Here is a 13,408-nt window from a genome sequence, read left to right as displayed (position 1 = left end):
TTGACTATTTGAGGAAGATGGAAACACAAATACAAATTGTATGTGAATGTGGTGACGTACAACTTTAGAAGTTGCTTCAGGGAGGACTGAGTTCATTATGAAAAATAATCCTGTAAATACTTTATCCCTGTGATCATACTGGAATATGAATGGAATGGAATGGAATAAAGACTGGAATAGAATGGAAACCTCTTATGTCATCTCTGTATCTTTAAAATTTTAGACATGGGGAGGAAACAATGGAAAGAATGGATATAGAAATTAAAATGACACATCTTACACCTTTTTACACTCAGCTTTAATTGTAAACTTGGCACAGCTTAGGTCATATGAAGAGTAAAGCCTAGGGGAATTGTTTAGGCCGTATTGACCTGTGGGCAGGTCTGTGGAGGAGTGACCTGATTGTTAATTGATGTAGAAGGACCCATACCACTGTGAGTGGCACCGTTGCCCAGGCAGGTGGTCCTAGGCTGTAAGAAAGCTAGTTAAACCTGTGTCAGTGAGAGAGCTAGCAAGCTGTGTTTAGCCATGGTTTCTGCTCCTGCTCCTGCTTTAGTTGCCGCCCCGAGTTCCTTCAGTGATGGACTGTGCTTGGAAATATAAGCAAAATATACCCTTCCTACCCCTAAATTGATTTTGGTAAACTTGTTTTATCACAGCTACAAGAAGGAAACCAGGAAGTAGAAGACCTGTATGTGCTCTTTTTTTTTTTTTCAAGAAGATAAAATATTTATTTATTTATTCCATTTGCATGTCTGCTGTAGCTCTCTCCCTAGTCTCCTTCCGGGCCCACCCTCCTTTTCCCTATATCCTTACCCTAGTCCCCTGATAGGGGAGCACCTCCTCCCCTTCTATCTGACCCTCTGACCCTACCTTATTAGGTCTCATCAAGGATGTCTGCATTGTCTTCCTCTGTGGCCTGGCAAGGCTGCACCTCCCCTCCCCCTTGGGAGAGGTGATCAAAGAGCCAGCCACTGAGTTCATGTCAGATACAGCCCTTGTTCCCCTTACCCACTTGGACAGAGTTGTCATGGGCTACATCTGTGTAGGGGTTCTAGGTCATCTCCATGCATGGTCCTTGGTTGGAGTATCAGTCTCATAAAAGACCCTTTGGCCCAGAATTTTTGGTTCTGTTGCTCTCCTTGTGGAGCTCCTGTCCCCTCCAGGTCTTTCTATCTCCGTATTCTTCTGTAAGGTTTCCTACACTCTGCCCAAAATCTGGCTATGAGTCTCAGTATATTCTTCGATACTCTGGTGGGTAGAGTCTTTCAGAGGTCCTCTGTGGAAGGCTCCTGCCCTGTTCCTTACAAATGGTGCTTGTCTAACTGGAGGTCTACATGTAGAAAAATGCAAATAGACCCATATCTATCACCCTCTACAAAATTAAAGTCCAAGTGGATCAAAGACCTCAACATAAAACCAGACACACTAAATCTGTTAGAAGAAAATTGGGGAAGAGCTTTGACTTCATTGGCACAGGAGACAACTTTCTGAACAGAACACCAACAGCACAGGCTCTAAGATCAACAATCAATAAATGGGACCTTATGAAACTGAAAATCTTCTGAAAGCAAAGGACACTGTCATCAGAACAAAACAACAGCCTACAGACTGGGAAAGGATCTTCACCATCCCTATATCTGACAGAGGGCTAATACCCAGAATATATAAAGAACTCATGGTTCTTAGAATAGTTCTTGCCTATGTCTTTGAGAGCCATTAAACACTGAGATTACATTTTTGGTAAACAGAAATTTTGGCCATCATTAAAGAGAAACAAATAACAATTATCTTATAGCTTCATTCATTTGCTTTTGCAAATTATGACTATTATGTAAAAAGGAGAAAAAATTTGCTGTGTTTTGTCTATTATTTCTGGAATATTTATCTGTCTTTGCAATAAGTTTTAAATGAACAGATGTAGATCCAGTTATATAAAGATGAAATCATTTACTTATAATTAAACTCAGCCTCACTCTCTCAACTCAATAAACCATGTAAGTTGAGCTCACCTTAATTTTGTAATGTCATTTTATTTTCTTTTGGAAAGCAAAACCCAAAAATCATCCGTATCCATTTATTTCTTGTTCTTTCCTTTTCAGAATTATTATTATTATTATTATTATTATTATTATTGTCACAGACTCAGGTATGAGGAAGGGGCACTCTTGATGATAAATTCTTTCTCAGTTGATGGTCTACAGCTCAAGTTGTTTTCCCTCTAAGCTTTGTCATTAATATAATTGAAGTCCAGAATGAGCCATTAAAAAAAAAACTGCTTACCTTTCAATGCAGATTGATATTTGCAAATAAAATATGCTTACAGTTTCAATCTGTTATGTGGACTGTTGATTTATAAGATTGTATTTTGGAGGCCAAATAATGACAAACTAACTTATTTTTCTAGTTTTTTCTACATCCCTTGAAGCACTGGAATTGACCTTTAAGTTCTGGCTTTTGTTAGAGAAAACTAAATAAGTAAGAAAAAATAATATGTACATCTCTGTGAATACCTTTCTAAATCTCGTTGTGCTTACTCACTTCAGCGATGGAAGGTAGAGTTAGCCTGAGGAGCTGACAGGGGGTGACATTCTTCTCTGTGACATCTCAGTCCCCTTTATCTTCCTGTCTGGTTCTTTTCTAGCAAGGCAGAAAACACCTTCTGAGGATGGCTGTAACTAATCAATGGAAATTGCCAGTAATTCAGTAATTTCCTACTCTAAATGCGTTGGTGCTCACATCAGAACTTTCCACCCCCGTGTCACAGTGGCTGCACTGGGTCCCAGTCAGCTCCTCAAAGCACAATATTCTGAATATCCTTGGTCTAAAGCAATATGCGTGTCTCTTTTAAATAGAATTTTAAAGTTACTTAATTCCTGAGACCAGATGCATTTTTGGTTGAGAAAAAAACAAACAAACTAAAGAGACAAATTCTATGTAATTTCACAATTCATAATGAGAACCATTACACCATAAAGATATTTAAAAATAGATGACTGAGAGTTTGATACAGTATACTTGGCTTAAATGTTTATTGGCCATATAGCTAGGCAGAAGACTTTGTTAGTCAGGAAGGCTTTTTAATTTTTTAAAAATTTCTTGATAATATGAGAGTTTGTTAAGAAATCATCAGCTCATATTTAGATATTGAATGTATATGAAAATTATACATTTTTATTTTCTTTTTCTATAGCTATATATTTTGAATTTTATACAAATAATATTGCTACCATTCTGTGAAGCTCTCAAATTATGGAAAGGTGTTGAAGTAATGGGATGGTTACAAAATTTATATCTTATGCTATATTTACGTGAAATTCTGAAAGTCATTTAGTCATATTCAACATCTTTAGAATAGCAGCTCAGATTTTTCTGATTATATGCTTCTCACCTTTTATTTCATTATTATATTTTAATGTTGCATATGATATGAGACTTATTTTATATATAAATTTATATTCATTTATAATTCTTCAATATACCAACACCATTCCATTATTACTAAAGTATAAAGCACAGTCATGAAACTGTCTGTAAGGCCAAACCAAGAATAGTCAAGGCATACTGATTTTATTTTATCTCCCAATTTAAATAACACAGGGGGTAGAACATACATTTTTCTGTAGAAGAGATAACCATCCAAATCATTGTTCCTGCTTAAGATTTCACTATTTGCTCTGTGCCAAAATCACTAGCAAAAAATTAATTTGTGGTGAGCATTATTTCATCTTAATTATACAGAAATTACAAAGTTTATTAGATAATTAATCTTCTTCAGTGAGCATTTTTTTCTTATATATTTATATAATTTAGGAGTAAGAAAAACCATCAATGCAATCTAAATTTGAGAACAAATACTAAATAGGAATGAAATGCTTCTTCTGTTCATATGTGTTGTGCTTTTAGATAACTTATGAATAGCCCGTAAATGATATTTTTAATGTGTCAGTAAGATGAACATTTGAGGACTTTAGAAACTTAATTATATGAAAGAAGGGGAGTTAGTATGATATGGAAAGGATAGGAGCTCTACAAGGACCAAATACATCCGGGCACAGGGTGTTTTCTGAGACTGACACTCAACCAAGGACCACCTATGGATATAACCTAGAACTTCTGCTCAGATGTGGCCCGTGGTAGCTCAGTAGCCAAGTAGTTTCCCAAAGTAAAGGGAACAAGGACTATTTTTAACAGGATCTCAAGGGCAGGCTCTTTGACCTCCCCAACCCCCCCCCCCCCAGGGGAGGAGCAGTCCTGTTAGGCCACAGAGGAGGACTTTGCAGCCAGCCCTGAAGATACCTGATAAAACAGGGTCAAATGAAAGGGGAGGAGGTCCTCTCCAATCAGTGGACTTGGAAAGGGGCAGGGAGGAGACCAGGGAGGGAATGTGGGGTTGGGGAGAGAATGAGGGAGTGGGATACAGCTGGGACACAGAGTTAACAAAATGTAACTAATAAGAAAAGTAAAATAAAAAAAAGAAAAGAAAAAGTAATAAAAATATTTAATGCTAAAAAGAACTTAATTATTCCACCTTCTTCACTTAAACCTTTATTTCATTACATGGGAGATATGACAGTAATGTTTTTGTGTATTTCCTATTGAAATGGAATCATCTCTGTGTTTATTGTTTGTTATGATATTTTCATAAGTGAATGATATAGATTAATTTAAAGATTCAGTAGATTTAATAGTTTAATGTTTTCAATATTTCATGTTTTTCATGTAAATTTTCCAATCAAAAGATACAGGCTGACTGAATGGCTAAAGGAACAAAATGTACCCAATTGTTGCCCTTAAGAAAGACTTCTCAGTGTTACAAACAGACATCACCTTAGCATAAAAGGATGAACAAAGTATGCTGATAAAATGGGACCAGAAAGAAATCAGTTGATACTATCCTAACATTTGGCAAAACTGACTTTAAACTGAAACTTATTAGAATTGATATGAAGGGCATTTCATTCTAAGCAACGGAACAGTTAACCATTACTATTCTAAACATATGCACCATAATTTGGGGTGTCCAACTTAATAAACAATATATTATTTATTTAATTATATCTTTTTAAAGACATAAAATAACATTGAATTATTAATAGTAGATGATTTCAAACTCTACTTTCTCCAATAGACAGGTCACGTGGGCAAAAAAACAAAACAAAACATCATTATTGATTGATACCATATATCAAATGGACTTGTCAGACATTTGCAGAATGTTTCACCCAAACACCAGTGAGTATGCAGCACATGGAGGTTTTGTTTTTTAAAATAAACCACATTCTGGGATATAAAACATATCTTTAACAATTTAAAAATAGATTGAAATTATTCCTTGTATCCTCTCTGATGACAATGCAATTCAACTTAAAATTGACACCAAGCAAATCTCCAGTAAACACATAAGCCGGTGGAAACTAAACAGCTCATTACTGAACAATGATTTGATCAAGTACAAAATCAAAACAGAAAAAAAAATCCTGAAACTGAATGAAAATAAAACAAGACACAGCAAAACCTCTTAAACACATTGAAAGCAGACCAATGATGAAAATTTATAGCTTTTAATATTCACAATGAAGAATCATTAAGTGGATATTAGACATATACACCTACTAAAATCTGTACTACTAATGAAGTTAAGCAAGAAAGGAGACCCTGGGGAAGATGTTTAATCCTCATTCAGAAAGGCAAGTGGGATAAATATTGGAAGAGGGAGAAAACAGGGAACAAGACAGGAGCCTACCTCAGCAGATCCTGAGACTCAGCCAAACTTTGGTCAGAGTTAAGAGAATCTTATGAAAGAATGGAGAGATAGGAAGACCTAGAGAGGACAAGAGCTCTATATGGAGAGCAAGCAGAACTAAAATATCTGGGCCTAAGGGTCTTTTCTGAGAATGATACTCCAACCAAGGACCATGCATGGAGATAACCTAGAACCCCTGCACAGATGTAGCCCATGGCAGCTCAATCCCCAAGTGGGTACCCTAGTAAGGGGAACATTTGATGTCTTTGAAATGAACTCAGTAGCTGGCTCTTTGATCACCTCTCCCTGATGGGGGAGCAGCCTTAAGAGGCCACATAGGAAGATAATGCAGCCAGTCCTGATAAGACCTAATAGACTATTGTCAGATGGAAGGGGAGAAGAATCTCCCTTATCAGTGGACTAGGCAGAAGGAGAAGAGGGAGGAGGGAAAAATTGGGAGGGGGCTACAGCTGGGATACAAGGAGAATAAATTGTAATAAACAAATAAATAATAAAAATAAATTGAGAAAAGAATCAGTAATAAATGATGTATCTCCTCTCTTCTCCTATTTCCAATGTCTATCCTGTTTGCCCTTACGAGTGAGGATTGAGCATCATCCCTCAGGTCCTTCTTGTTGTTTAGCTTCTTTAAGAGTATAGATTTTAATATGTTTGTCTTATATGGCTAATATCCACTTATAAGTGAGTATATACCATGTCTCCTGCTTCTGGGTTATCTCACTCATGATGATCATTTGCCTGAAAATTTCATGATTTCCTTATTTTTAATTGCTGAGTAGTATTCCATTTTGTAAATGTACCACAATTTCTGTATCCCTTCCTTCATTGAGGGATATCTAGGCTGTTTCCAGATTTTAGCTATTATGAATACAGGTGCTATGAACATTTGCTTGAACAAATGTCCTTGTTGTATGGTTGCGCATCATTTGGAGTGGTATGGCTGGACCTTGAGGAAGCACTATTTCTAATTTTCTGAGCGAGCACCAGATTAATTTCCAAAGTGGTTGTACAAGTTTATATTCCCACCAGCAATGGAGGAGGGCCCCTTTCTCCACAACCTTTCCAGCACATGTTGTCAATGAATTTTTTATCTTAGCCATTCTGATGTGTGTGAGGTGGAATCTCAGGTTCATTTCAATTTGCATTTCCCAGATAACTAAGGACTTTGAACATTTCTTTAAGTGTTTCTATGCCATTTGATATTCCTCTAGTGAGAATTCCCTGTTTAGCTCTGTACCCCATTTTTTAAATTGGATTACTTGGTGTGTCGGTGTTTTAAGTTATTCATTTCTTTATTATTCTGGACATTAACCCTCTGTTAGATGTAGGATTGTTGAAGCTCTTTTTCCAGTCTGTAGGTTGCCATTTTGTTTTGTTGACAGTGTCCTTTGCTTTACAGAAACCTTTCAGTTTCATTTTGTCCCATTTATTAATTGTTGATCTTAGAGCCTGTTCTGTTGGTGTTATGTTCAAGAAGTTGTAAGCCTTCCACAGAGAGCCTCTGAAAGAGTCTACCCAGCAGGGTATTGAAGCAGATGCTGAGACACATAGCCAAACTTTAGTCAGAGTGTTGGTAATCTTATGGAAGAAGGGGAAGATAGAAAGACCTGGAGGAGATAGGAGCTCCACAGGGCGCCCAACAAAGCCAAAAAATCTGGGCCCAGTGGTCCTTGAAGAGACTGATGAATCAACCAAGGACTATGCATGGAGAGGACCTAGACCCTCCCTCCCCCCCGCCCCCGCTCACACATAACTCATGTGCAGCACAGTCTCCATAGAAGTTTCCTCTTCAGGGGAACAGAGACAGTCATTGGCATGATCTTGGTTGTCTCCTCTTTGTTCAACTCCTCTTGCCATGGTGGCCTTACTAAGCCACAGAGAAAGAGGATCCAGACAGTCCTGATGAGACCTGATAAGCAAGAGTCAGATAATAGGAGACTAGGACCTCCCCTATCAGTGGACTAAGGGAGGTCACATAGGTGGGGGAAGAGGAAATGTGGGTTGGGCTGGGAGGACATGAAGGAGGGTACCACAGCCTGAATACAAAGTGAATAAATTGTAATAAATAATAATAACAATCATAATGAAAAAATGATGTAACTAAAAAAAATTAAAAAAACAAGTCCAAGGCAAGTTAATAGCAAGAAAAGATAAATATCAAAAGAAATCAATGAAATGGGGAAAAATATAACAGTACAAATAATCGAGGAATCTAACAGCTGATTCTTTGAGAAGATAAGTAACAATGACAGATCCTTGGACCAACTAACCAAAGGATAGAACCCCAAATTAGCAGAATTAGAAATGATTAGGGAAGTATTTCAACCAACACAAATTAATTCTGAATATTCTAAGGGAATACTTTAAAAACCATACTCCAGTGAACTGAAAAACCTAAAAAGCAGACTATCAGTGCAGATGCTGAGACTTATGGTCAACCTTTGGGCACAGTGCAGGAAATCGTAGGAAAGAAGTGGGAAACAGTAAGATCTGGAGAGGACAGGAACTCCACAAGGAGAGCAACAGAACCAAAAAATCTGGGCACAGGGGTCTTTCCTGAGACTGATACTCCAACCAAGGACCATACATGGAGATAACCTAAGACCCCTGCACAGATGTAGCCCATGGCAGCTCAGTATCCAAGTGGGTTCCATTGTAATAGGAGCAGGGACTGCCTCTGACATGAACTGATTGGCCTGCTCTTTAATTATCACCCCCTGAGGGGGAAGCAGCATTACCAGGCCACAGAAGAAGACAAAGCAGCCACTCCTGATGAGACCTAATTGACTAGGATCAGAAGGAAGGAAAAGAAGACCTCCCCTATCAGTGAACTTGGGGAGGGGCTGGCATGCAGAGGGTGGAGGAAGGGAGGGATTGGGATGGGAAAAGGGAGGGAACCACGGGGGGGGGATACAAAGTGAATAGTGTAATTAATAAAGAATAAATAAAAAGGATATAAAGTGAATAAATAAATGATTTTTAAAAAAGTATGAATTTTTAGTTGCATCCAAACTACTAAAATTAAACTAAGACCTAAACACACCAGTGACAAATGTGGAGATTGAAATAGTAAGAACTATCCTTCCAGCTATAAAATGTCAGGATCATATGGATTCATAGTCATATTTTACCAGATTTTTAAAGATCTACAATCAATACCTCTTAGTTTTAAAATCCAGTCACACACTAATACTGAAACCAGATAAAAATAAAAGAAGCAAAAAATAATATACGACAGGCTGATATCAAACAAAGTAACATATCTAGGAACAAACCTGGGAAAATGGAATAAGAGACCTATACGGATGAAAACTTTTTACCTCTGAAGAAAAATGATAAAGGCCCTAGAAAACGGAAATATACTGAATATTCATGGATTTGTAGAATTCATAGTGTGAAAATGGCCAACATCTATTTATAGACTCAATGTAAGCCCAATCAAAATCCTCATCCCTTTTTTTACCTGTCTTAAAATTTGAATTGAATCACACCCACACACAAAACAACAACAACAACAAAACCAGAAATCCAACAATCCTGAATAAACAGAAGATTGTTGGAGGAATTACCACTTCTCATTTTGCCATACATTACAGAACCATAGTAACAAAACAATATTGTACTGGAAACCGGAAGAGACGTATAGACCCGGGGAACAAAGTCAGAGACTAAACCATTGGTGTGCAGAGCTGCAGCTATCTGGTGATAAATGACAAAATGACAAAAGAAGCTGAAGGTGGGAAAAAGCAAATAGTGCTGACTAATCTGGATGTCTACAAGTAAGTGAATGAAACTAAAGCTGTATCTATCAACTTGCTCCAAAAAAAAAAAAAAAAATAGCTAACTCCAAATGTCCAAATGTTCAAAGACCTAGACAATTAGAGAGACATCATACCCAGTAGTGGGAGCCTTGACAACTATCCGGAACTAGTGAAGTCATGCATCTTGGAAAAAAAAAAAAAAAAAAAAAAGATAAACCTACCACTTTACTAAGCCTGCAGAATCCCTAACTACATTCTCAGAATTTGTCCTTATAACCTCAGATAAGTATAATCCTCATTTCTCATCAATGAAACTTAGAGAAACCACAACCAATCAACATGCAGAGTTTTGGATACGAGTTCCAACGGACACATTTGCAATATAACTCCTACATATAGCCCTCAGGAAGAGGAGGCATAAAGTTTGGAAGAGCCAGATGATCAGAGAGTTTGCTGTGAGTCTGTTTCTCCAAGTAATGTCAGAAACTACACCCATGACTTCTTAATAGCACGACTGCCCAAACATGAGCTGGAGAAGGACAACAACAGACATGCCAACGTGTATGGAGGAAGAGCCGTAACACCTCAACCCTGTACAAGGAATTACAGGCGACTAAGGAATGCTGAGACAGGGAGAAATAGTCCTCCCCAAGGAAGAGCACATCAATTGTTTAATCCATACCAAATGGTCATCTCTAAAGACACATATACAAGAAATATTATATAGACAGAGAAGGTTACATTTAGGAATATAGATATATATGGTTATATTTAGGAATATACATAGGTATGCATACAACAGCAGTTAATAAAAAGAGATTCCATGACTTTGGAAGAGAGCAAGGAGGGTTATATGGGAGGATTTGGGAAAAAAAAATGGCTGGAGGAGGATGTAATTATATTATAAACTTAAAAATAAAAGAGATAATTTAAAATAGTACAAGGTAAACATACCACAAGAATGGGCAGGGTACTTACATCAGTATTTTAAGATGATCATAGAGAGTCAAAGAAAACAATACAAATACATGTTAATAAGGCACATAAAGCCTGCAACAGAATGGTAGGGTTCACAGACAGATTCTGTAATAGTTTTCTTCTCATTATTTAACCTTAGCAGGTTTGTCCAATGAATCCAGAGATACGCTGGCTACCTTCACCTTGCAGTTCTATGGGGGATAGCATTCTGTTCTTGCCCACAATCTTCTTTCATTGTTTAAGTACATATTAATAGAAAAATATGACTGTGATAAGCTTACATCATGGGATTAACCTACATTGGCACAGTCAACACATGTGTACAGACACATCCACAACAAGCAAGAGAGAAGAGATATTAAGATATTACATAATACTGAGATATTATGGGATACTGAGATTCTTTTGTTATAGCTATCTTTATGTGTGTTGATAAATAATAGAGACTTTAATTATCTCGTGTGAGGATTCATGTAATAGGGCCTGAAGCCAAATCACTAGTTGTTCTGAAATTCTTTTAATTTCTTAAAAAATTGTTGTGTGCATGCTGATGAATGGCTTTTCTTCTAGCACTTGGAAAGCTGAAAGAAAAATCAGGGCTACCCAGCGCTATAGAATGAGAAAAACATTTCAGAAACAAAAATCTAAGAACACCACAAACAACAAAAGCAAGACAAAAAGCAAAGAGAGCATCATTTATGTTTGTTGATATTACACACATTTTCTTGGATTGTCACCTTATTTTTATTTGAGAATATTAATCATGTTATATAGAAAGTTGTGTTAGATTGTAGTAACTCCCCTGACCTTGATACTCTAACCCTGCCAAGAATGAAAGAGGAGGAGGTCTGTAGATCTATTTCAGAGTAGGCAAAGTTCCCTGGGATTTGTTTGCACAAAATTAACATGTGTGTGCAAAACCACCTGTGCATCCATGCATGAATGCGTACGTGTGTTTGTGTGTGTCTAAGTGTTCGTGTTCACAGAATTGAGAGATTGTTGCTTTACAACATAAAGATTTTAGTTTGGAGAATTGAGATGGCACAACGATTAAGAATGCTTGCTTTACTCTCCGAGTACCCAGCAGCCACATCAGGCTGCTTACACCAGTGTGCAATTCTAGAGGATCAATGCCCTTCCCTGGCTAAATGCACATACATCTATCCTCCCCCCCACACACAGGCATAATATTTTTTAAAATATTATACTTTTCCTATTTTATTATCTGCTAGCTAAGTGAAAGTTTTATTCTTCTATATATTTATCAAAGATGGTCATTTCAAATTTGTGCTCTTAGATAATATTGCTTTTGTTCACAAGTAAACATCTTATACTTTTGTATTTTACTTTACTGTAAAAAATACCTTCAGTTTGTACTTGCCCCTCAGATATGAAACATACTCTCCTAGGACTAGCACCTAAAATAGCACATAATCAGTACAGTTTTTGGTCTTTTACCCCCATTGATGGCTTAAGATAGTTTTACTATGCAGCCTTTAATAGTCTGTGTAAGGATAGCTGGGCTTGAACTCCCGTAGTACTTGGCTCAGCCTACCAAGTGCTGGGAATGGAGGTGTGTTTTCCCAAGCCATGCAAAATCTCCCTCTCCACCTCCTTTGCCCTTTCCCTCCTTCTCTGTCTGTCTGTCTCTGTCTCTCTTTGGGTGTGTCTGGGTGTGTGTGTGTGAAGATTCATCTGTGGACAAGTCCAGAAGGTGATATTGGGTACCTTCTTTTATCACTGCCCACCTTACTTTTGGAGATAGATTCTCTGTCAGAGCTGGAAGCTCACTTTTCTTGTTGTTGTTGTTTGTTTGTGTTAGACTGGCTTCCTAGACTTCCCCTGGATTCTCCCTGTCTCCGTCGCCAGCCACAGTGCTATGGCTCTACATTTATCTCTGTAGTGTCCACGGAGTGAGTGGGCCTTGGGGATCCATACCCAGATCTCCTGCTTGCACAGCCTGACTTTACCAAATGAGCCATTTCCCCAAATCCTGAGCCTTTGTGCTCAATAATAAGTTTTATATTTTATAGATGTTACTATTAATAAGTAAAGATATAAAATTTAAAAATTCCTGCAACTTTACTTTATAATTAATTCTCAGAACCCTCCGTCCACAGTGTGACTGAAGTAGAATGTTAACATTGTTGCAATATGCTACATCTGTGTGATCAAAACACAGGCGTATAGGTAACTTGGTCTGTTTCTTTACAGAAAGCCACATCCTGGAAGATGTCAACAAGTGCATTATAGCCTTGAGGGATCAGGATGCTGACAATTTGGACCGAGCTGCAGGTGCCATCAGAGGACGGGCTGCAAGAGTAGCTCACATCGTCACTGGTGAAATGGATAGTTATGAACCGGGTGCTTACACCGAAGGCGTGATGAAAAATGTCCGCTTCCTGACAAGCACTGGTGAGTCTGTTCAAAACGACAGCCACACAGTACCTTGTGTCAGAATCTACAGAGCAAAGGAATATCCATACATAGGAAAATGAGGGGTCTCAGTCTGTGGCACTTGGTTCCGCAACAGCACATCACTCTACCATCTAATACATGTTTGGTGTCCTGTTGTTAAGTGATTTGAGACTTATCCCAGTGAAAGAAATATATTCATTGAGAAAAAGGTCTTTTTAAATACATGCATTACTTCCAGGCCTTAGCCACTTGTGAGTGTTTATTAATCTTAGAGATGTTTGGAGCTATAATTAGGCCAGCATGGGGTTAAGCACGCAGTAGTCTGCAGGCTTTCATTTGGCTATATTATTGGTACCCCTGGGTTTTGTGTTATTTAACCATAGCAGGGTTTTCCTATGTGTGCAGAGACATGCTGGCTACCTTTAACCTGCAATTCTATGGGAAATAGCACGCTATTCTAGCCTATATTCTTTTTTCGTTGTTG

General features: G+C 37.8%; 1 protein-coding gene across 2 annotated transcripts in view; it reads left to right on the top strand.

The window, feature by feature from the left end:
* Ctnna3 (catenin alpha 3) overlaps positions 1–13,408 on the top strand; it is a 1,666,920-nt gene that overhangs the window by 1,257,180 nt on the left and 396,332 nt on the right. For both annotated transcript variants that reach the window (XM_060369423.1, XM_060369422.1), the window contains exon 12: positions 12,721–12,921. In XM_060369423.1, the coding sequence (XP_060225406.1) occupies positions 12,721–12,921 (201 nt within the window). The remainder of the gene's footprint in view (positions 1–12,720; positions 12,922–13,408) is intronic.

Source organism: Meriones unguiculatus, chromosome 16 (assembly GCF_030254825.1).
Source record: "Meriones unguiculatus strain TT.TT164.6M chromosome 16, Bangor_MerUng_6.1, whole genome shotgun sequence".
Taxonomy (NCBI): Eukaryota; Metazoa; Chordata; class Mammalia; order Rodentia; family Muridae; genus Meriones; species Meriones unguiculatus.
This window is presented reverse-complemented; position numbering and strand designations above follow the sequence as displayed.